At 36.2% G+C, this 23492-nt stretch overlaps 3 protein-coding genes and 1 non-coding gene across 7 annotated transcripts; 2 read left to right on the top strand and 2 right to left on the bottom strand.

The window, feature by feature from the left end:
- Nucleotides 1-3230: 3230 nt before the first annotated feature.
- Nucleotides 3231-4945, bottom strand: LOC144553479 (pentatricopeptide repeat-containing protein At3g25210, mitochondrial-like). The gene has a single exon (XM_078301656.1). It carries the CDS (start codon nucleotides 4877-4879, stop codon nucleotides 3692-3694), a length of 1188 nt encoding a protein of 395 aa, XP_078157782.1. The 5' UTR covers nucleotides 4880-4945; the 3' UTR covers nucleotides 3231-3691.
- Nucleotides 4946-6602: 1657 nt separating this feature from the next.
- LOC144553504 (translation initiation factor IF3-4, chloroplastic-like) lies at nucleotides 6603-11131 on the top strand. 2 transcript variants are annotated; one of them, XM_078301691.1, is made up of 10 exons: nucleotides 6603-7078; nucleotides 7446-7485; nucleotides 7582-7641; nucleotides 7879-7940; nucleotides 9018-9070; nucleotides 9175-9202; nucleotides 9419-9491; nucleotides 9583-9675; nucleotides 10197-10534; nucleotides 10792-11131. In XM_078301691.1, exons 1-9 carry the CDS (start codon nucleotides 6783-6785, stop codon nucleotides 10497-10499), a joined length of 1008 nt encoding a protein of 335 aa, XP_078157817.1. In that variant the 5' UTR covers nucleotides 6603-6782; the 3' UTR covers nucleotides 10500-10534; nucleotides 10792-11131. The 2 variants fall into 2 exon arrangements, with proteins under 2 accessions (XP_078157817.1, XP_078157818.1); XM_078301692.1 differs by having other exon boundaries at nucleotides 10683-11131.
- Nucleotides 11132-13518: 2387 nt separating this feature from the next.
- Nucleotides 13519-13678, top strand: LOC144553663 (U1 spliceosomal RNA). The gene has a single exon (XR_013511430.1). It is a non-coding gene; the product is annotated as a U1 spliceosomal RNA (small nuclear RNA).
- Nucleotides 13679-14726: 1048 nt separating this feature from the next.
- On the bottom strand, nucleotides 14727-21000 carry LOC144553503 (uncharacterized). 3 transcript variants are annotated; one of them, XM_078301687.1, is made up of 7 exons: nucleotides 20763-21000; nucleotides 17852-19648; nucleotides 17290-17412; nucleotides 16569-16685; nucleotides 15770-15859; nucleotides 15252-15359; nucleotides 14727-15139 (listed from the first exon to the last, which is right to left on the bottom strand). In XM_078301687.1, exons 2-7 carry the CDS (start codon nucleotides 19556-19558, stop codon nucleotides 15074-15076), a joined length of 2211 nt encoding a protein of 736 aa, XP_078157813.1. In that variant the 5' UTR covers nucleotides 19559-19648; nucleotides 20763-21000; the 3' UTR covers nucleotides 14727-15073. The 3 variants fall into 3 exon arrangements, with proteins under 3 accessions (XP_078157813.1, XP_078157815.1, XP_078157814.1); XM_078301689.1 differs by having other exon boundaries at nucleotides 17290-17409; nucleotides 20763-20999; XM_078301688.1 differs by lacking the exon at nucleotides 20763-21000 and adding an exon at nucleotides 19834-20237.
- Nucleotides 21001-23492: the final 2492 nt, after the last annotated feature.

Raw genomic sequence — 23492 nt, 5'->3', positions numbered from 1 at the left:
TTTTTCTTTTGACGGGGTCTATTATAATGAATGAGACCGATTTTACGTATTATATTGAATAATGTAGGATTAGTAATTCGGGTAGTTTGGAATCCCTTATTGAAAAAATAGGGGAATGTTATAACTCTGTACTTATTGAATTTTAAAGTTTAATAGAGAATAGATTAATAGTAATTCTATTGATTGTAGTTCTGATTTTTACATCATGTATTCAAGGGTATTTATAGCCTAATCTACATAAGTATTCCTACTAGCTGTTAGGCTAATTCTTAATTTACTCCCACTATCTGTTGGGTTTATTCCTAATTATAATTGCTGGATTTGTTACCTATTTACTTCCTAAATACATAATTGAGCTAGGTACCAAATATAGCTAATTGACAGCTACAAGATGGATGTTAGCATATTTGTTGCCTAAACTAGCCTATGATGAATATTCTGAGGCTATTTCTCAGCACTCTCTCTTAAGTTGGACTCGAATAAATTGATTGAGCCCAACTTGTTAAGTATGTTTAGATGGTTGGCTTTGTCGAGTGATTTAGTGAAAACATCTGCCAGATGCTCTTTGCTTCTTACGAATCTATTTCTCCTTATTTTACTTTTTCTCTGATAAAGTGACAGTCGACCTCTATGTGTTTTGTTTTTTCATGAAACACTGAATTGGATGCAATATGTCGTACAACTTATTGTCACAGTACATTTGCATTTCCCTTGTGTGCTTTATCTTCATATCGCTAAGTAGTTGTTTAATCCAGATGAACTCACTCGCCATGGATGCCATGGCCTAATATTCTGCTTCCGCACTTGATCTTGACACAACATTTTGCTTCTTACTCCTCCAAGTGACCAAGTTGTCACCTACAAAAGTACAAAATCCGATGGTTGATTTTCTGTCGCAGCTATTGGTCCAATCTGCATCGGAATAACCAATCACATCATTAGAATTATTATTTTTCATCCAAATTCCATCACCTCAAGTGACTGATAAAGGAAATATGCATTTGAGATATCTTAGTATTCTATCAATTGTATTCAAGTGACTGGTACGTGTTGCATGCATGAATTGACTTATAACACTAACTGCAAAGGCAATGTCAGATCTAATAACTGTGAGGTAAATTAACTTGCCTACCAATATAAGAGGAATTGGATGCAAAAATCCTAGCATCCATCACAGAATGCCTGAAACTGTGAAGAAATGAAAATTACATAGAAACAAAGCGAACGGCCACCACATAACACTGCAAAATGATCAGCAAAACCGGCCCCTGCATATATATTATGTTCAGGACCCTTTTAGAAACCATTAACAGTAAACCTTTGATTCAGGCAGAAATGACCAAAAGGTCCTTGCCTAGCAGATACCTCAATTTTATTACACAAACAATTCAGTCGTCATCTCAACGTCATATAATTAAAAAAAATGAACATCAAACAATCAACACTATTGCAATTCTGCCCATATAATGACCACAACACCCTTATTTAGCAAAGGGCACAGAAAAAAAGATATTGCAGTTCAGTCCATCAAAATATCAAAATGCCCTTGATTAGCATAAGCAAATGAAAGTACAAATGCTTACCATTTCTATCATACTCTTTTATGAGCACATATTACTAAAAATACCCCTGTTTAGCAAAAATTCCTTGCAAAGCATAAAAAGATATACCTCAACCCTACAATTAACAGCAAACTGCACCAGTGCCAACATCTGTATGTGAAGTGAATGAGTGCACCGCTTAAAATTCATCATAAAAGAAATGAAACACGCATTTTACTAGGCCCTGCTATAGTTTAGTAAGTTAAGAAGTCTTCTAAAGTAAATATTAGAATTTTTGAAAAGGATCTCAAATATGAAAATTTAAATGAAATAAATTCCAACAATCATTAGAACATATTCAATTAAATTGTAATGCAAGTGTATATTGTAGCGCCTTGATTTAAAAGGAAAATAGACCAAACCACTATTGAAACAGAAATGATACTAACAAATATTTTAAAATTGAAAGCAGGCTGTCCAGTAGCACTAACATTATTCACCATCTGAAGTACCTTTTCAGTTTTCACCACTGAAAGAACCTTTCTTCTGGAACATTATGTTTATTTTTTACAAAAAGAAAATCTAACAAATTGTTACGGAGCAGCCAGGAAGCACTTCAAAGCTGCAAAAGAGCATAAAAAGGAAATTTGAGCTGCTATCATGTAATGATCTTATATTTCTAGGTAAAATCACGAAGACCGTGAATGAGGTAGTTTCATTCTGCAAGCTAACATCTAGTAAAGAAGTAATATATTGACATCTGCAATGATATCTCTCAATATTCGGTCTTAGCAATTAGCATTGCTAACTAAAAAATACAGGTAACATTCTAAGTCGAACTTCACTGCATCCGGTATTTCCTCTCAATGGGTTAGAAGATCAGTTCCAAGCCTTTCTGGTTTGCTATTGGCTATGTCTGGGACAGAGCAGCAAGTTATGTTCCCATCTGACCCGTTACACTGACATTTTTTGTGAGATACACCACATACAAGTCCTTGATCTGTTTTATAGAATCCTCAAAAATACAATCAAGTAATCTGTATGCTTCGCTGGCCTAAAATAATAGATCTAAATTCAATCAAGAAACGGAAACTACAATTAACTGAGTAGCAAACTAAAAAATAAAGAAGTTCACAATTATAATTCTACCATGTCACACCAGTATCAGACCTTAATAGTATGTACCAATCTAGTATTTTCTCTCATGGTCAAGTATGACAAATTAATCATAACTCAACCTACATCATACAAATAAACCTCAACTGAACAACAAAAATTTCAACTAACCCTGAACTGAAACTAAAGCAGAATGTTTATAAGAGGTGCTCTTAATAGCGGAGAGAAAAGAAAAGGGTAGAGGGATCTGAAGGTGAAATTAATTCACTATTACACTTAATGACATTGGCATTGGTGCTGTGGGCTTAGACACAAAGGAACAGGGCATACTGAAATTTCTGTTACTATGGAGCAGTTTTTAGTAGCGAATGCAGCAATAACTAGCTGACCACAGATCTATGTGCAAAGTTTTCCTTGTTGATGGTCCAAATGACACGCTACTTATGTTGCACGGAAAAATGATTTGGACTTCTTTTCGGTCTTGACACTACTAAATCAACTTTGAAACAAATGTCATTTCCATCAGGTAATCTCCAGTTAGTGTTCACAAACTCCAAGCAACAAAATGACAAACATATAACAGCAAAAGTGATGATTATGACAAAAAAAAAAGTATTCTGGTCTGATCTACATGCAGTTACAAAATAGAACAAAAATCTATATACAAGATATCTATCCACTTGCTGAAATGAATTTCACAAACCAATTGCATATTATCTTTTCATTTCAGCATTGTCACAGTAAGCAGCACAGAGCATGTCCTTCAAACCCCCAAAACAGCTCACTTCTTACAGCCGAATACAACTCGTATCCTGGTCATAGATTGTGAATAGAGCTTTTGGAAGCCATACGTTTAACATTATATTCTTCTAAGCTCATTCATTTGTCTCTATATTTTTTTTTTAATAAAAGACTTGGCGCCCGTTTCATTAAACTGAAACAGTTAAACTTACAAAATGCAAGCCTAGCGACTACTCATAGTTGTTCCAGACACATACTATTGATTTGTCTCTATTCCGCAAGAACTTATCCCATCAATCCAAAGAATCACTCTGATTTAAACTATCTTTCACTTTAGCATCCTGTTGTTTGTTAGGCTGGCAAATCCAGTGCAGCCCATCAAGCAAATCAGAGTAGACCTGTCTCTCCATTGCTCCTCTCCTTTTCCTCAACTCTTCGAGCAATTCAAATGCCTCCTCAGCCCGCCCCTCTCTGCACAAGCCTTCCATTAGAGTCCTATAAGTCAACAAATCTGGCTGCCTTTTATTCTCCAACATGTCAAAAACTACCTTAATCGCATCCTCAAACCTACTCTCCAATGCAATACTTGAGACCAATACATTGTAGACCCCACCAGTCGGGACATGCCCTTTCTCCCTCATTTCACAAAACATGTCCATTCCACGGTTAACCCGTCCCTTCTCACACAAGCCCTTAACTAGATAACCATACGTAAGATCATTCGGCTGGCAGTTGTATAGAGGCATTTCTCTGAACACAGTGAGAGCATCGTCTATTTCCAAGCATCGACAATAAGCCTTGATTATCAAATTAAGCAAGAAGGTGTCAGGAATGATCCCAGATGACTTTAATTCCCTGGCCAGGGATCGCACGGATCGGAGATAAATGTAACAGATGGGAGGCTTCCCTAACCGGCGAATGACAGCCGATAAAAGCATGGTGTAGGTCTCCAGATTAGGTGCACAAGTAGGAGGAGAATTTCGCATCTTTTTATAAACATCAAATGCGCGAGAGAATAAATGGCGGCGGGAACAACAGAACCTGATGCTGGTGTTGAAGAGGGGAAGATCAGGAGGGCACGCACCGGCGAGGATCTCATCGACAAGGGATTCGGCGACAGCGAATCGACGAGAGGAGATGGCGGTGGAGAGGGCGGCGTGGTATGAGGAGGCTGAATGGTTGTAGCGGGGACGGAGGGAGGCCCAGCGGAAGAGATCTAGGGCTAGGTCGGGATCGGGCTCGGCGCGAATGGCCATGGCGAGATCGTCGGAGGTGAAGCCGGGAGAGAGGCGTGAGACCCAGGAGTCGAAATTTTGCTCGGCATGGGTGGAGCCGCGGGAGTAAGGTAGAGCGGAGTCAAGGGAAGGGGTGGAAGGGGAAGAGGAAAGGAGGCGAGAGGGGGGGCCTGATTGGAGGGGATAGGCAGTGAGGTTTTGTCGGCGGAGCAGGAAGAGGAGACGCCGCGATAGGAAGCTGGCCATTGCTAAATTGATTTTACCGCTTCCAAGTTCCAAACGGCGAAATGGGAACGCAGATACCTGACTGACTGACTCAGAGTACAATTAGTTCTCATTAACTTTCAGCCGACGATTAAAATTCGGTGTCAAATTTAGATATACATATCGTTTTAAGATTCGTGCCATAGTAAAACTGACGAATCAAATCTCATTGTTTCAGTCAGATGTATTGCTCTGCATCTAAATTCTGGAACGCATGGGTCACAGTATTGTGGACAACAGGACAAGTATTTTCTCAGGAGCAAAGGTTTAGATGATATGGACAGTATAAGAATTTTTGTGTAATTGTTTTAAAAAAAAGCTGAGGCTCTCTTGCCGCAACATGAGGATGCGGCCGTATCAAAATTGAAATTTTTAAGAATTAGTCATTATTTGTTTTTTTTTTGGATTATTGTATTTTTCAAATTTTCGGATTTAGATTATTGCATAAATGTTTATATTTCAATCGAAATATAAGTGACTAAAATTATATTTTTCTTTATTATTTGAATGGCCGATTCTAAGTCGTCCAATACGTTTTATACAATTTTTGTATGATACTAATTTTTTTATTTATTTTAAAAGATAGACCAAGAATAATAATAAAAAATTGCATATTAAACAATAAACTTTTGAAAAAATATATAAAAAAAATAGAAGTTTCAAAGAAAGAGAATATAAAATTTGATATCACATTGAATTTTGATATGTATAATGCATTAGGCGACCTAAATCGACCATCCTAACACGAAAAAAAAAATTGTAATAATATATATTTCATGTAAATCATAAACATTCGTACAATAAACTAGCTCCCTAAAATATATTGATGCACGGCAAATGATACTTCTTTATGTAGTGAACTTGCAAATAATTTGAATGTCCATAATCCATATGGATTTTTGGGGAAATAATGTTAGACGTAGGTCGATGATCCTATATTATTATCATTAGAGTATGAACTATCATTTTTTGTGCGTGCGTGCTAAGATTGCTTTGGCGATTAATTATCTAATGCGGGGGTTTTCATTGAGTTATTGAACAATTTTTCTTCAAATTGTTACCAAGTAGGAAAAATGACAACAAAGCGTGGCTTCCAATTAATTGTTAACCTTGGTTACCCATAATTGCTACCAGTCACTGTAAATATATCACTTGAAAGAGGAGGGTTCTAATATCTTATATCTTTCATACCTCACCATATCTTATATTGTATATCTCTGTTTTTAAAATCCAAATTGTTGATTCGAACCGTTCAACGTGATATCCATACTCAAATATAGTTGGAAATGAAATTTTATAATTTTTGAAAATTATTTACTATTTTTTAAGATAGATACAAAATTACTGTATCTGGACCGTTGAAAAACAGTGATTTTTTGCCTATGTACAAAAAATAGTAAATTTTTATCATCAAACATATATTTTAGTGTAGATATCATATTAAGCGTTCGAATCAATACATTAAATTTTAAAATAAAGATATAAAATATGAGATATAATAAGTTACGACAAACCCTTCTCTTCTCCACTTGAAAATATTATACGGATTTTGAAATATTCAGACGACTATGTAAGTTTAGTGCTTGCCGAGTATGACTCCCTTCGTGAAAATGCCGAAGATGCGGACTCGAAAATAATTACCAAAAGGCCCAAACCAAATTGATTTGACCCTCACTCAAAGAAAGCCCGAAACCAGAAACAGATCCGGCCCGGCCCGGTTCTATTTTCATGATGAAGCTGGATCACTCACGGCACGCCTGAGCAACAGATAAGATGCAGTTACAATTCTGCCTCCTTTCTTCTAGTCGCTTCTTGCTTGCCATGGCCAGAGCTCTTTCAGGTCAATAATCTCCACTTCACTTTTCGCAACTTGTATCACACAGTCATGGCTAGAATACTCAGTTTCTCCTACAATTATGTTCCCGCACCGTCTCCATCTGCAACCACATCCAACCCGGTAAAAGCCGTGTCCAAACTTGCGCTCTCCGTCCGACACTTCAATTTCAATAGGTCGTTTAAACTGGTCGGTTATGCTGATCGAGAACAAAGGCGGGCCATGGTGGCGCGTTACAGAGGCGGCCGTGCGTTTGATTTTGAGGAGGAACTATATATTGATGACGACGAAGAAGATGATATTCCCGAACCGGATTACGATCCCAATCTTGACCTTGGTAGAATAAAGTGAGTGATTACGTTGAATTCAGTTGAAATTTGCTCTGATTATGTGTTTCTGTGTTTATTCGTTGGGTATACATTGCCTTTTAATTCGGGTAAAGATATTAACGGAGTAGTTTTGGCTTCATACAGCGCACGGACTATAGAATCAGAACAGCGGTGCATATGGTTAGTTTGCGCTGCATAAAGCCAAAACTGCTCTGTTAGTTCCATATCTGTTTGGTAATGATTAAGATGAAGTGTCCTTTATGTAATTGCCAAGTAAAAACTTATTTGAGCTTGACTGGAACTCGCTATCTATAATTGGGAGTTACCATAACATACTGGAAAACAGTAACTAGTTCTCATCTTCCTTCTGTGCTACCTTTTTTAGGTCTTCTACTGTGAGGCTTTTAGATGAAGAGAATAATGTGGTTAGTTTATCTTCATATTCCAATTAGCTTAGTTTTTTTTTTTCCTCTTTTTCTCTTTTTACATATTATTGGTTTAATGTGATTCATATTCTTCAGATTGGTGTGATGTCTCTCAGAGAAGCCATAAGAAGGGCAGATACTACTGAACTCTTGCTAGTATGTCTTCCTTTCTTTCCTTTTCTTGTATTCATGGGACACATAAATGAGTACATAACAAAACCAATTCCACGCGGTAGTTATTAAATAATCTATAAGAATATGGAATCTTGAGTTACTGTACTGTTATGGCCAGTGCATCGACTACAGACTGGTCTGCACTGTCATTACTTCTCACTGGCTGAAATATTGGATATCCAAAATATCTTAACTGGCCTTGATTTGGTCTAATTTCAGGCGATAGTTAATGCAAATGCAGATCCTCCGGTTCTTCGGGTCTTTGAAGAAGCGAACTATGTGTAAGCTAGAGTATTGCTGAACTTTATTTTGTTTGTTTCTTTTTGGAAACTATACCTGTACTATATTTTTATTGTAAGTAAAACATAATTGCAACTAGACTCAACATCTCAAGATAATAGCAAACCATTAGTTTGATGTGGTGGCAATTAATTGTTGACATTTTCTATACTTTAAAAGGGCCCTTGTTCAATTCCAACTTAAAACTAAAATGAACTTCAACTGGTTTAGTTGTTGCCTTTGAGTTCATTGTAACTAATGACAATGCATTAGTTTAATTAATATGAAATAAGTTGCCAGTCAACGAAACTTTGTTCTTCTTCTTTATTCATATTAAACTTTGGTCTTCTTCTTTTGCATTTATATTTAAAAATCCATAATCCAAATGATGAATCGGAACAACTGTTCCTCTTCCTTATTCATGATAGATGCAGCCACAGAAAATTTTATGATTTTTTGAGTTTGTTTTTCACAAGATTAAGAGCATAAAATGCACGAGTTATGCAAGTGTAATTGATAAATTTAGTGTATTAATATTTTGGCACCTTGATTTTTGATTTTGAAATGTCAATGCAAAAGAGAGGTTTGTGGCAACTTGTGGCATCCAAAATTGGTGGCACCAGATCCCTCGCATAAGTTGGGAATCAATTTTTCCTTTCCTTGGTTTTGATGCTTGGTTTCCATTGAAAATGATCCAGAAAATATTTTTGTTTTAGATGCAAATATGAGAAAACTCAATTGTGATTTTCATAAAGCCCTTTACCTTTTAGTAGATATACTGTTAGACCATACCTGATTGATACACTAATTAGCACCGATATGTTGTGGATAAACGTAAAGTTTTTCTTGGATAATCTGTCCTTTTCTTTTCTCATTCTCAACATGCACTCAGCTTTAGCATACCGCACCACTGTAATTTTCTTGTGCTTTCCAATACAGAGGGATTTTTTAAGTGATCTTGAACCTTTTCTTATTAGCTTCTAGAGGTCCCTTTTTGTATCTTTTTTTTTTCCCTTCTAGTTTCATGTTATAAAAATCTTGCTTCCTTTAATAAAAGTTCCGATTTGCTATCTTGACAGAAAACATATCTATGAAAGGCAGAAAAAGAAAAGAAATCAACAAAAAAAACAAGGTAATTTAATCCTTAAGGGACCTAATTGTAAAGCCTATATTTTTTTTCTTTCCATTTTTTCCCTATTCCTTGGAACCTAATTGTGTAATTTTTAATTATTGCAGGAATAAGAGCAAAGGAGCTAAAACTGGGGTATGGACAAGCTAAAGCCATCAATTGTTAAAACAAATGGGACCTTATTTACTGTGATATAACAGCTTTGGTTGTTACTGGTTTTATCTGATGCTTAGTTTGGCAGTTTGTTGTGACCAAAATGCCTGTCACTAGGGAAGTCAATATTAAATCAACCCACCAGAACCATGAATTTTTCATAACTTGAAAGTTAACTTGTAAGATATCTAATGCCAGGTACAACATAGATGGACATGATTACGCTGTTAGGCAAAAACAAGCCACAAAATTTCTTAGAGAAGGTCGCAAGGTTAGTAATAATGGATTTAACTGTATATCCGTGTACAAGCTACCATTAACTACTACTAAAATCTGACCAAATAAATTCGTATCATTTGTAGGTTAAGATCATGGTAACCTTGAAAGGCAGGGAAATTTATAATAAAGACGAGGCAGTTGAATTACTTATGAAGTTCCAGGAAGACATAGGCGAGGTTTTCTTATTCACATTCCGTTTAAGTATAATATGATGAGACAATTTTTGTTTGTTTGTATTGGGTCTATATTTGAGTAATTTGGGGAAAAAAATGACATCTTCACAACAGCACTTGTAGAAATTTCAAATGGAAAAAAAATGCAGTAGGCATTAGTATTTGCAAAAACTCCTACATGGTGGGAGCTGTGCAAAAAGGTTCACCCCCATTAGTTACTCTTCGTTCAACACCTTTATTGATATCTTTTAAAGGGATTAGGTATAAAGTAGGATGCAGTTATCACAGTTGCAATTATTTTTGTTCACATCTTGAGCAAATTGGGGAAAAAAGGAAGTTGGCATTTCATGAATTGTATTCTTTTATTTATTAACTACGAATGGCATTGTTAAAGTATAATACTACTAACAACGACAGTTGCTGATTGAGTTGAAATGTTGTAGTATCATGTTAAATAGTTAATTATATAAATGGAAGTTAACTTATTTAACCTGTTGCTGACTTGAGTCCTTGTAATTGCCTAGCTTGCATCATTGGAGTCACAGAACTTTGATGCCGAGGAAGAGAGAACCTATTATGCAGTTCTAATGCCAAATAAAGCAACCATTCAAAGAGAACAGCAACGAAAGAAGAACGAGGCAGCACTAAAGAAAAAACAGGCAGAGGCAGAGGCTAATACAGAAGAACAACTAAAGATACAAGAGGCAGAGGCTAATACAGAAGAACCACTAAAGATACAAGAGGCAGAGGCTAATACAGAAGAACCACTAAAGATACAAGAGGCAGAGGCCAGTGCTAATTCTGAAGAACTTTCTGCTAATGTATGATCCAATGCTGAGATGCAGATTATTTGGTTACACAGGTAAGACAGTGATATCTTTACATAAGGCTTCCGCACGTGGCTAAGGAAATTGCTCAGTTCTTTATGAGGTACACACATCTTATTTTGGGGAACTGATATGTCCTGCCCCTGCCATACAACCACCTCACTAAACTTTTTCTTGTTTCAGTATCCCACTGTAATGCAAAAGGATTTTACTATTCAGCCACATGAATAAACTGGTGCCTATTGCTCTATTTTCTAGCCAGCACATTTATTTCTTAATTATCATTTGTCAGGTTGGGATTCATACATATATAACTGGCACAGCCTTATGCATAAAAAGAGTTGCCGTATTACTTGGCTTGTGAACCATGAACCTGTGGTGGCATCTCATCCATTTGGGGGCCACAATGAGTAAAGAAATGTTTCAGAAAACTCGATGTTTTTCTTTCGATTCAATTATCACATTTGCAATCGGCATTTGTCTATCTTTTGAATAACAGGTTTTAAAATATTGATGTAGTGTTCCATAAACATTTGCAGATTAGTTTAGATCTGAATACATTGTTGTTATTTGTATATTCAGGGAAGAATAGGACAGTTAGTTTGTTTAATAACAGAGTATTGCATTTGTCATTTTGGTGATACTGGCATGGTATGAACTATGAAGTCATGAACAAAAACATATGACAATCAACCTTTGATGCCGAAATAATGATTAATGAACAAGGGTTCTGCAAAGGCGACTCGCCAACATTAGTTACTCTGCTGATATGTTTATTCTTCTACACAGATTTTTTTTTTTTTTTTTTTGAGCAAAATTGTTCTACCAAGATTAAAATCATCTAGTGAGAAGTTGAGTCGCTGGGGACAATATTATAAAGGAACTGTCTTTTTAGCTCAAGCTTAAATTTGATTTTCTAAATAAACCTTGAAGGCCAAATTTTGCATTAATGGTGTTATCAAGAAATGATGTTTTGATCTTCTAATTATCCGACATTCAGCTTCATTCCCTTGCAATTTACCAGCCTTTTGAAATTCGGAGACTAGGCCACTAAGTTTATTCTGAAATGTTCTGTTTTGTTGTATAACCACCATAAAAAATCACATCATCTTCATTTGGTCAATCTATGCAGTAAATTTGAGCGGTGTAAACTGTGGGGATAAGTCTGCTGTTATTCCTGGGGAATAACAAGAACCTGTTATCCCAACTGTTCATTTTTTTTTCATGCACAAATCTCAATGAAGTTTTTCATACGCGAATCTCAATGTAGATCAATGGTTGGAATCATAATAACAGGTTTCTGTTATTCCTTATTTCTTGAGAATAACAGCAGATTTATTTCCGTAAACTATATAGTAACAAAATGGATACTAGCAGTGAGCAAAGAGGTCAGAAGGGCATTGTATCAAACTCGCACCAATTTCAGACGATGTCCAATCTGGAACGTTCAACTTGCGTCAAATTTCGCACGCTCATGTAGATTAGTGGAACGGTTTATAATTTAAGCTCTACCCAAAAAGGTATTGGCTCCACCATATAAAGGGTATGTATATAATTCTTTTGTGATTCGCCAAGTCCAGTACAAGCAACACTTTCTCAGACTGCCTGGTCTTTTGTACTATTCTGCATCTTCACAGCAATTGCTTATTAGTACTGGTTAAAATTAACCTGATTGGTAGAATACAAAGTCCAAGAGTGCCCTTGGCCAACATATCTAGAGTTGCCGTCTCTAGAACAAGAAGATATTGGGTAAAGTAGATAATTGGGAGGTAATGGTAAAACTGTCATTTTTTTTAATTGCTTAATAAAAAAAATGAGGAATTAATTAATTTGAAACTTTTGATGGGTAAATATCTAAATCATGAAGTTCTGATGGGTATATATATATATATATATATATATATTTCTCTTTTTATTTGCTCCTTTTGAGGCTTTTGGCAGAAGTTGGGCAGTTTCTAGACTAGAAATTCTAGTAGTAATAGTTGAGGTTGGATTAAAGTTCTGCCTAATAGCATTAATGATTAAACTGACAACATACCAAGATATGCCAGTTTGTATGAATTGATACATGAAGCGACTGATATTCCTTGGTAGTTGGTTTTAAGAATGTTTGGGTAAAATTTAATTTTTCTATCCAATATTCATAAACTTCCAGGTTCACTGGACACACAACTCTCTATGGCTGCATATCTCGGTGAACTTGTCTTGAGCAATGATGTAAAGGTATTTGTGGCTGAGACAGCAGGCTCAGCACTGGTGAATGTGATGCGAAGTGGCAACAAGCAGGCAAGAGAGGCTGCCCTCAACGCGCTTAATCAGATCTCCTCTTATGAAACAAGTGCCAAGATATTGAAGCTGGCATCCTACCACCACTAGTGAAGGACCTTTTCATTGTGGGTTCCAATCAGCTTCCCATGCGGCTTAAAGAGGTCTCAGCAACTATCCTTGCAAACTTGGTTGCATGTGGGGGTCAATTTTGAGTCTATCCCACGTGATCACAACCAGTTTGTATGAAATAGATTTTTTTTATTTTTTGCGCCGGAGCGCGGACGGATAGACTCAAAATTTTTAATTTTTTTTTTATTTTTTGCGCCGGAGCGCGGACGAAAAGAAAAAAATCCTGGTCGTGATAGTCTATAACGTCTAAAGGACGTTATAAACTATCACGTTTTTCCTATATCTCGAAAAAAAAACTCAGATTCGTTTTCCATTGTCGATAATTATTTAATTGATTTTTTATTAATAAAAATTTCAGGCATATGATCTCACGGGAACCAGAAATGGTAAAAGACTAAAACTGTCAAAACAACACATTTTAATTTTTAAGTAGATTGGATTGAAATTTTGGACTGTCGCCTCTTGAATCCAGGCCCATAAAAACTAAAAAGGTCCATAGCCCGCATAAAGTGGGAGAAACGCTCCTCCGGTTCGCGAGTTCACTTAATCCCACAAGATAGAAGTAATGTTACGTAGGAACCAGAGGAGAGTATAAAACAAGGGTCTAGGCCAACTGTGAAAGGCACTTACCTGGACGGGGTCTATGAGCGATCAAGAAGGCTCATGGCCTAGGTCAGTGGCCTCTATTGCACTTGGGAGGAGCGCTGGCTTACCATCCGCCCAAGTGGCGGAGTGGACGTCGTAATTTGTTATTGAGGGGGTACGCGTTCGCGCGGCCCCTGCCATTGCTAAAATTTGAAGGTTGTATTATCTTACCAATCATATAAAATAAAGTTAGAAGAGATCTGTAAAACGAGTTTCTTTAATTGAAAATGCAAAGTAGCGGAAGTTTAAAACTGGTTACTAGAATTGTAAATAACGGAATAATCGGTTATAATCTGCTTAGTCGGAATATTCGTGACGGTTTGCTTGCCGCCAACGACTATTGGCCGATTAATCGGTTTAAACAGTAGTTTTTTACAAGACTGCTGCTAACAAAGAAAATCGTTTCCAAATAAAATTGTGGGATAAATCAGTGTTGTAAATAACGGTATGCATTCATCGGACGGACACGGTACCGTCAAACAATTAATCGGTCTAAACGGATGGTTTTTACAACATTGGGGTGAATAATCAATCGCCAAGTTCAAACCAAACTGGATTCAGACTAAAAAAAACATGTTCAATTTGATGTCTTGACTCAGATCTTCATTTCTGGAAGACCGTCTTTTGGGTAAAACGCTACATGGTCGCTTACAAGAAGTTCGATGAAAATACCGAAACTTCTGCCAATTGAACGGCGCTCACAAGGTGTTCGATGAAAATACGGATAGAAATGCATGTTACATATCAATTCTTGTTATGCTACTTTGTGCTTTTTTTAAAAAGTGATTCAACTTCTATATGCTAAGCTCGGTGAACTCCACAACTATCTTGATAAACTTGTGTACATACTAGTTTCATTCCACATAAATTACACTAATTGCTAGCAAAATTTGCAGCTGTACAAGCTTGTGCATTTTGTGCATAAAAAAAATAATGTTAACAGAACACACTCAATGTTAAAGAGCGATGTTAGTTTTTCAAACTTAAAATCATAAGTTAGGAACTGTTTACACTAAAATCGATCATTTTAGCGGTGCAAAATTCCAGCCTGTAGCATGCCTACAAATAGGATGGAATCTTTTGTAACTAAATGGGCCTCAAAATCTATTGCTGACGTACACAGATTCTGAAATTTACAAAATATGACAATCAACCTGAAAATGTTACCCAGAACTAGAAACGGTATCTCATCAACTAGCTTTCATCCTATACATTTAACATTGGTTTAGTACACTTCTAATAACAGCCAAGGAACACAATCTTTTCTGGTTTAAACACCTTCTGCCTTCCTATAAGAGACTCCTATTTCTGCGCACGTAAGAAGAAGAAAAAATACAAAAGAAAGAAAAAAAAAAAAAGGGAAAAAAAATTACACGCCCTTTTGGAAATAAAAAATAAAAAAAGAACTTGGAAGGAACACTAAGAAGATACATGCGCACCCGAAAGTGCAAACCATTTAGAATAAGTTAGAACGTGGATAATCATATTTCGGTAGCTGGTCGTATTCATTAATTTAATGTCACCTTTCCTACTCAGTCCATCTTCAAGCCATCTCGTTTCAGCTGAATGCATTGTGTTTTTAGGCTGGACTCTTGGACCTGCATTGAAATAACATCAAGCATGGTCATGTATGTCAATGCATTTCGTTACCAGTAAGAGTTTGACTGAAACAAGACAAACTGCTTTAACAATCTATGGGATATTACTTACCTGCAAATTTGCTACAGTCGCGAGGAGTTCTCTTCCTACTTCCAGCATTGCCTTTTCTTTTTCTGATACAATAGCAAGCTCCTCAACCAGAGAATTCCTATTCTCTACCTGAAAACCACAAGTCATGTAAACACTTCACTCGGAAAAAAGTTACACTATACTCTAGATGAAGTCGAATTTTGTTACAACATGTTCTAATATATATTTTCCAGGTTTTGTTGAGTTGTTCCTTGAACAGTTTTCCAATTAAGAATAATAATCTCAAAAGTCAAACGTAGTTATGGGAACAAGTTATGGGAACAGTTAAATTTTTGGGGCAAAAAGATAAATGGACATTTTATTTTAAAAATAATAATAAAGCATATACTTTTAGAACAATTTTTCTAAATCTAGTATTATTTCTTTTACAAAAAAGATGACAGTAGTGAAGCCTTAAAAATGGTGAACCATGTACCAAGGACAATTTGGCATCCTATCCTAAAAGAAATCTAATAAAAGAAAACAAAAATAATTTTAACCTTTGATAATAAGTAGCAAATGGAAGAACCCATTGCCTGCATGATGTCAACAGCTGAGCTGACAGCATTCCTCACTTCAAGTACATTAGCCTGCAATGTGGTAACCATATATATTTATATCAGAACTAGTAACAAGTTTGCATCAATTTTACAAAATATAATAATATAAATGGACTGTTTACATATTTCATACCCTCATCAAAGGGCAAAATCAGTAGCTAGATAGGACAATCAGTCAACCTATGTAGCACGGACATGGACGCTAGTGTCTGGCATGACATGACACAATATAACACATCATGTTCGATTCAATTTCCATTGCAACACGAGTGTTGGTATCATGTTGAACATGGATGCTATACGTGTGAGGCACAAGATACAGCACAAATCTAGAAATGTTCGTGCTACATAGTAGTCAACCTATTGTTAATTTCTAATGGAATAGGACTTTTGAAGGGTTGCAATATACCACTATTTGGAGGAAATTTTGGAATTCCTTAACTTTTTACGAATATGGATTAACTAATTGAAGTCCATAAGCTTTCTAAAATAATGGCACTCCTGGCTTGTTAGCATAGTACAGGTAGCCTGTACTGAACCCTTTCAACAAGTATTACTATTAGCATTTCATGAAAAATGAAAGGTTTAAATAACCATTTCAATTATCTCGTGTGACTGGGATTTTTCAACCCTCTTGTATAGCATTCAAGACGCTTATTAGCTGGTCTTGGAGTCCTGGCCTTGAAAAACCTTTAATCAAAGACCAGAAAAAATCTAAGACCTGAAAGGCATGTAATACCTTGGCACCTCCTGTTACAGGAAGTCGTATAGTGGTTGCTCTAATAGCTTCAATGGCCCCGGCCAGTGAGGTGGAGTGCTCCTTTTCTACTTCTGCCCAGCTATCTAGGTACTCAATCTGTAATAGATAAAATAAAATTTAAAGGTAAAATATAAATATATATACAATATTGCTAATAGCAAGCACAAAACTATCCATCAGATGATAAACTTGATGCACTTTCAGACGCTTCTTCAGATCAGACCAGATTATGCATGTTCGGTACATACAAAATGTCAGTCTTTGGCTAGCTCTTTATTTGCTATTTATATTTTGGGGTTCATTCGATCTGAACATTAAAAAAAAGTCCAGTATATGACAGCCACAGCTCAGTAAGAGTCAAAAGGTCACAAATATCTCGAGAGATCTAAAGCATTTGCCAATATATTGCACATTTGTACACAACAGTTTTTTATAATACATTAATTCAATGAGGTATGCTGCTGTACTTTTCAAATCACCAGGCCTCTTGTGCTTCTGCTCCACAGCTCAATTTGGAGACAAAAACAGACAATCCAAGTAGTCCAATGAGATCAAAAGACAAAATATGTTTTAAGCCAAGCTTTACATTTTTGACTTATTTCACTAACTTATTAAAGAGAAAATGAAATACACCTATTCATAAAGACATTGGAAAGCTCTTAATTCAATCACTAGAGAAGATAGATAGAAACTATCTTACTTGTACATTCAGTAGTGATGCCAGCTTTGTCTCTTGCATCAATTCTTGGACATCAAGCTTTTTTATCAGCACAGAGTCACGCAACACCGAGATGTTACTCCACATGCCATAAAGCATGCTCTGCTTCAAGCAAATAGCATTAAGCCAATCACTTTTCAGTTCAATTTACAATAAATTTGATAGTAAAATATTAAAAAAAACACTAAGTGCACAAGAGATGTGATATTCATATTGCAATTTTCATTGCAGAAAAAGGCATTATGCAAGAGGGAAAAACCCAACATATAAGTGTATCAAACAAGATAAGTACAACTTTTTGTTTACATAACTAATATCATCAAATCTGACCAACACTATTGCAGCCTCCTATCGTAATTTTGTCCTATTTTAGATTTAGAGCGGTCCTACTGCAAAGGTTTTGTATTGCTTTTAAATATACTGTCATACATTCAGGTGAGCCCCACAAAAGAATGCCAGCTTTCAATATAATTTGTAAATAAACAAACAATAAAATGCAAAAATTAAGAAACCAATTCTCATTTGTATTTGTTATTTTGGGTACCTCTGAGCTTATCTTCTGATTCATATGCATATCATCAACACAGGCATTAACAAACTGCCATTGCAAATGCCTGTTATGCAACAGCCGCAACTGATGCAACTCCTCCACCTGATTACCACTTGCTTTGTTCTTCGCTTTTCTAGTTTCAGAAACACTATTAACAAGAGAAGCACATGAAATAGTTCCCCTTGTACTTCCTCCACTAGATGAGCTAGATGTTGAACAAGGTGTTGAGGGTCTCCCTCTTGATGGGCTTTGGATGATTCGTTTTGAGGAAGGAGATGATGGCCGCCCAAAACCCGGTACCGGTGAGGACAATGTCCGACTGGCACGTGTAAGAGAGTTAGATCTTTCGGATCTCTGTGGTGGGGTGTTCGGACCCAAACCCATTGTTTCATCTGCTTCCGAATTTCTGTTAGAAACTGATTTTCTTTGGCCAGAGGAGGATGCTGGTCTCTTGCTCCTGTCAAGATCCATGCTTCTTGACATGTCACGTGAAGATAACTCACTTACAGAGTGTCTTCCGGGTGAAATACCTCTGATGGAACTTTTCCTCCTGTCACCAAGATCCACACCCACTGACATGGCACTTGATGAAACTTCACTTAGGGATCTTCTTGATGAAGACCCCCGTGATTCAGGCCTTTTAGTGATGCCGTTTGCTGTAATTTCACTTGCAGGAGTTCTCAGAGGCGAAGGCCTGCGCAACTGGACCGAGGAAGAAGATACTGGTCTTTTTGTCTTGTCAGTAGCATCAACACTTTTTGACCTGGCAATTGCACCTATAGCAGCACCAGAGACAGTTTGTACTGGGGAAAACCCTTGTGACTCGAGTTTCTTATCCTTGTCTTTATTATCCGTGCTATTGCTTGGCAAATTTCTTCTTGGTGAGTTCCCTCTAGTGATAGGTTTCTTAGGCCTATCCGACAGGTCTACACTTCTTGATGCTGCATTTGGATTCAATTGAGCTAAAAGCTTCTTTACTGCACCATTTTCTATGCTTCTTGACATGGATTTCGACACATCCGATACAGGTGAACGCTTCGGCGAAGTCCCCCTTGAACGAAGAAACGACAAAGCAGATCCAGGTCTGGTAATTTTATCAGTGAGATCAACACTTCTCGACAAATTGATGGATGCGGTCTTCCCTCCAGCCATACCTGGCCATCTTTGTTTCTCCATCATTTTAGAAATCGGGTTATCACTAACATGCATATTCTCAGATTGGCCCAGAGGAGTTCTCTTCCTCTCCAGTTGATCTAAACTTGACATGGCAGTTTTGGCCTTGTCCTTTTTACTTACAGGTACAGATTCGGGCTGGAATGAAGAAGATAGGTTCCGCCTTCTTGTGGGCCATAATCCCTCAGATAGACCCCTCCTGGCAGGACCGCTGGTCTCTGCTGACGTGTCACGTGCTGGTGTGGTAGAAGGTGAAGAGGCCGTGGAGGAAGAAGGGGTGGAAGGTCGTCTCTCTGCCGACTGGGACCGCCTGGGCAAAGAGGGGGTAGCAATTGTTGGATTTTGGGTTGCATTTGGAGATGGATACCTTCTAGGGGTTCTAGGAGTTGAAGGGGTCTCTGGCTTGTTATTGGAAATTACTTCCTTCGTCGACAGCTTGCGAATTGGACTGCTGGCATTTCTCTTTCGTGGCGAATCCGATTTCAACTTCAGAGAAGAGTTGAGAGGCTCTACCTTACAACCATCCATCAATTTTTTCTTTCAAACCAAACCACATTGGTAGGAGAAGTACTCTTAAAGAGATGGTGTAAATTGCAAGAGCACCAAGGCTGGTTAAACCTGAATTAGGAGTGAAGTGAAGGAACAAAAATTAGGAGGTCACCATCCAAACAGCCAAAATTCAGAAAGCAAGGGATCAAAAGGTACAGTATAAAGCAAAAAAAACGCTTCTTTTCTTGGCTAAAAAACAATGCTATATGTAAATGGCGTATATCTAAATGCAGGAATCTTAGAGATAAGTTAACCTAAAAAAATGCACTGATTCCGAATTGGATTAACCGTTGTAAATGTAAATCGGGGCTAGCTAAGGGCCAGATCGACCAGAAACGCATTCCGATCAATCAAGCCTAACTACCGCAAACAAGGGATTAAATCGTGAGAGAAAGTGATAAATTGGCAATTAGGTGGAGGTTACAAAGGAAGGAGAAAGGACTCCTACGAGGGAGAAACTTTTGGGAAGAAAAAAAAAAGGAAAAAAATAACTCCTACGAAAAAAAAATAGGAATAAATTATTTAAATTCCTTTATGTCCCCCGTAGAGACTTGGTGTAGCGAGTAGCATATCTGGGCCCACCAAACAAATTTAGTACTGTAGCTTTAAAACAACAGGAATAACAGCATACGAAACGCCACAGGAAACCAAATTTATCTCTGGTGCTGTGCACATCTTTGGAAAAAAAAAACAAAAACAAAAAAAAGTCATTCTCACGGGAAGGGCCGACGGTAGGAGTGCGTATCCTCTGAGATATCTCAACTTTTGCGTGACCGACGTGTCCGGTGCCTATTCGGGGGTGATGTAGGGGGTCAGTATTATTGATGCTTTGAGATTCGTGCATAGCGTATTTAAACGGTTGGGATTTTCCATAAAGTCACGCAAAGTTTGAGATATCTCAGAGGATACGAATTCCCGACGGTAGTGCCATGCTCAATCGGGCTTCTTTGAAAAGGAAACGAATTAAATTAGGCTACAAGTTAGCTAACGTAATTTTTAAAAACAAAACTTCTCAATTTGGGGGAAAAGGTAGGTAAAAAATTATCAAAGAGTAAAAAACCATGGAATTTTGAAATCAGGGGAAGCTTCTATTCGCAATTTGGCAACACCAGCATCATACAATCCAGCAAATATTAAGAACTGTTGAATTAAATTTGAGCATCGAATAGAAGAAGCATCTAACCCCGAGAAGGCGAGAAGAATGGCGGTAGTGGTGAGATGGGAAAGCGAGAATTCTGATCGGAATCTTGGCGCGAACGCGGGTTGTAATAATTACAGGAAGCAATTAGTTAGAGTTAAAGAAAGAAGGAAAGTAAAAGCTGCTATTATTTTGCCGCTCTCTTTTCCTTTTCCTCTTTCTCTACTCCGCAAATAACGGGTTTCTCTCTCTCTCTCTTTTATTGTTCTTTTTTACGCCTTTTAAAGCTTTGTGGGATATAACTGTAGAAAAGGTTTTTAGTTGGAAAAAAGGCGCAACGCAACGAACGACACGTCTTAGTTCGTGCTTGGGGTATCCAAAAATTTACAACTTCCCACTTCTTTCAAAATTATTGGTAGTTAAACTAAAAATATCTCCGAAGAAAAAACAAGTTCTCCACAAAATCATATCAGAAAAAAATAGCCGAACCAAAAAAAAGGAAACGAACTCAGTAATAAATCGAGGATTTTTTATTTAAATAGAACTCTTTTTAACTCTTTTAACTGAATAAATACGGTGCGCAAGATTGTTATAAAAATAGATTCCACCGATCCGGTAGAGCAAGAAAGTCATTTTCTCCACCGATTCCTAGAATCGGTGGAGCCATTTTTATAATAAACTTTACATTTATCTCTAGAATCGGATGCAAAAATGACTCCATTGATGTCTAAGATCAGTGGAGAAAATGGTTTTCTTGCCTCCACCGAACTAAGATTGATAGAGGCTATTTTTATAAAAATCTTCTATGAGGTATTTGTTTCGTTAAAAGGATTAAAACGAGTTCTATTTAGAATAAAATCTAAATCGAGAGTGTTAATTTGTGTGTATTTATTGTTTTATTTCGGAACTAAGTATATTTTTGTGATAAGCAGGGAAAAAAATAAATAAGTTAACTAACTTTGCAAGAATTAAATTTAAAGAAGAGAAAAAAAATAAAAATAAAAATAACAGTAGTCTTTGTAAAAAAAATATAACTTGGTAAACTTTTTTAAAGGTTGAATATCAAATCACCAAACTATTTAACATTCACATAGAATTTTATCATCTGAATTTCAAATCTAAACATTACATTTGTTACTAGACCAAATACTAATTCTCTATCATAAATTTCTTTCAAGCAAGTGTCTTTTTCATAAATTTAGTATGATCATTAATTAGTTCCAGTGTTGTAAATAAGGGTATGCGATCGTCAGACGGATATGATATCGCCAAACGATTAATTGAAAATAATTGAGAATAATCTGGAATAATTGATCGATTAGTCGGAAAAATTCATGACGGTTTGGTTACTGCTAACGACTAATCGAACGATTAATCAGCCTAAACGGACTTTTTTTACAACACTTATTAGTTCAAGAAATGTTGTTCAAGTAGTGTTTTTGGATTGACATTGAGTGTCCTTTGTTGCGTTAATAGAAATTTAATTCTTATTATTGACTGAATTGGAAATTTTTTATTCATAGAAATTAAGAAAAAGATAGAGAGAGAAACAGAAAGAGTACAGTATTTGTTATATTGATAGAAAGATCGGTACAGATTCTACCGATCTAAAAAATCAAAACACTTAGGATAGGCAGAATTCCTACCCATCCTAACTCTTCTCGGATCTTCTGTGAAGACGGTGCCTGAGAAGATCAAGAATTGATCTGTTGCTATTCCTGTTTTGAAGACGGCGTCACAGAAAATCCAAGAAGAGTTAGGATGGGTAGGAATTCTGCCTATCCTAAGTGTTCTGATTTTTTAGATCGGTAGAATCTGTACCGATCTTTCTATCAATATAACAAATACTGTACTTTTTTTGTTTCTCTCTCTACCTTTTTTTCAATTTCTATGAATAAAAAATTTCCGACTAAACTTGTAGGTTCATGAACTTGAGAAATATACGATCAACGTTTAATTATTGTTGTTGTGGTGAGGAACAATTTTAACAAAATAAGATATCACAAGAAATGCAACAATATCTTCTTCTAAATAAAATTTACAAGACATGAGTAGTTGCCTACATCAAAATAGTTCTAACTATATTTAACGAATTTCTAGATTTGATGATTGTAACGAAGTTGGTGAAATTGTATATATAGCCGCTTTTATAAAATAAATATATATATATATATATATATATATATATATATATATATATATAGAGGTTAACAAAACAGTAAAATCAGAAGCCACCGTTGGATCAGCTGTTTTCAAAGTGGCTTAATAAATAGTAAAAAAATTCAGAAAAATGTAAAATTTGGTCTCCAAGCACAATTTAATATGGAGAACAACTTGAACGGTTCGGATCGACGTTTTGAACTTTGAAAATTAAAAAATGAATTGGTAGCACCACAGCTCAGGAACTACCACTTTGATCTTAGTCAACCTCTATATATATATATATATATATAGAGTAAGGCTACGCTACTTCACGAATTAAACAAATTGTTTTAATTCGCGCTCATATCTCTAGTTTCAAAGTCCAAATAGCCGATCCAAACCGTTAGATCTTTAATCTATATTAAAATGTGCTTAGAGACCAAATTTTACATTTTTTGAAATTTTTTTACTATTTATTAAGATGGTTTGAAAATCGCTGTTTTTATTAAAATTCTGCACCATTAAAAAACAGCGATTTTCAAACCATCTTAATAAATAGTAAAAAAATTTCAAAAAATGTAAAATTTGGTCTCCAAGCACATTTTAATATAGATTAAACATCTAACGGGTTGG

Source organism: Carex rostrata, chromosome 4, assembly GCF_964058835.1.
Source record: "Carex rostrata chromosome 4, lpCarRost1.2, whole genome shotgun sequence".
Lineage (NCBI taxonomy): Eukaryota > Viridiplantae > Streptophyta > Magnoliopsida > Poales > Cyperaceae > Carex > Carex rostrata.
This window is presented reverse-complemented; position numbering and strand designations above follow the sequence as displayed.

Excerpts from the sequence above, each read along its gene's own strand:
- LOC144553479 (XM_078301656.1), bottom strand. The coding sequence starts at position 4,879 with ATGGCCAGCTTCCTATCGCGGCGTCTCCTCTTCCTGCTCCGCCGACAA.
- LOC144553504 (XM_078301691.1), top strand. The coding sequence starts at position 6,783 with ATGGCTAGAATACTCAGTTTCTCCTACAATTATGTTCCCGCACCGTCT. Across the intron at positions 7,079-7,445 it reads CTTGACCTTGGTAGAATAAA|GTCTTCTACTGTGAGGCTTT; the intron begins GTGAGTGATTAC and ends TACCTTTTTTAG. Across the intron at positions 7,941-9,017 it reads TTTGAAGAAGCGAACTATGT|AAAACATATCTATGAAAGGC; the intron begins GTAAGCTAGAGT and ends CTATCTTGACAG.
- LOC144553503 (XM_078301687.1), bottom strand. The coding sequence starts at position 19,558 with ATGGATGGTTGTAAGGTAGAGCCTCTCAACTCTTCTCTGAAGTTGAAA. Across the intron at positions 16,686-17,289 it reads CATCACTACTGAATGTACAA|ATTGAGTACCTAGATAGCTG; the intron begins GTAAGATAGTTT and ends TATCTATTACAG. Across the intron at positions 15,860-16,568 it reads CTGTAACAGGAGGTGCCAAG|GCTAATGTACTTGAAGTGAG; the intron begins GTATTACATGCC and ends ACCACATTGCAG.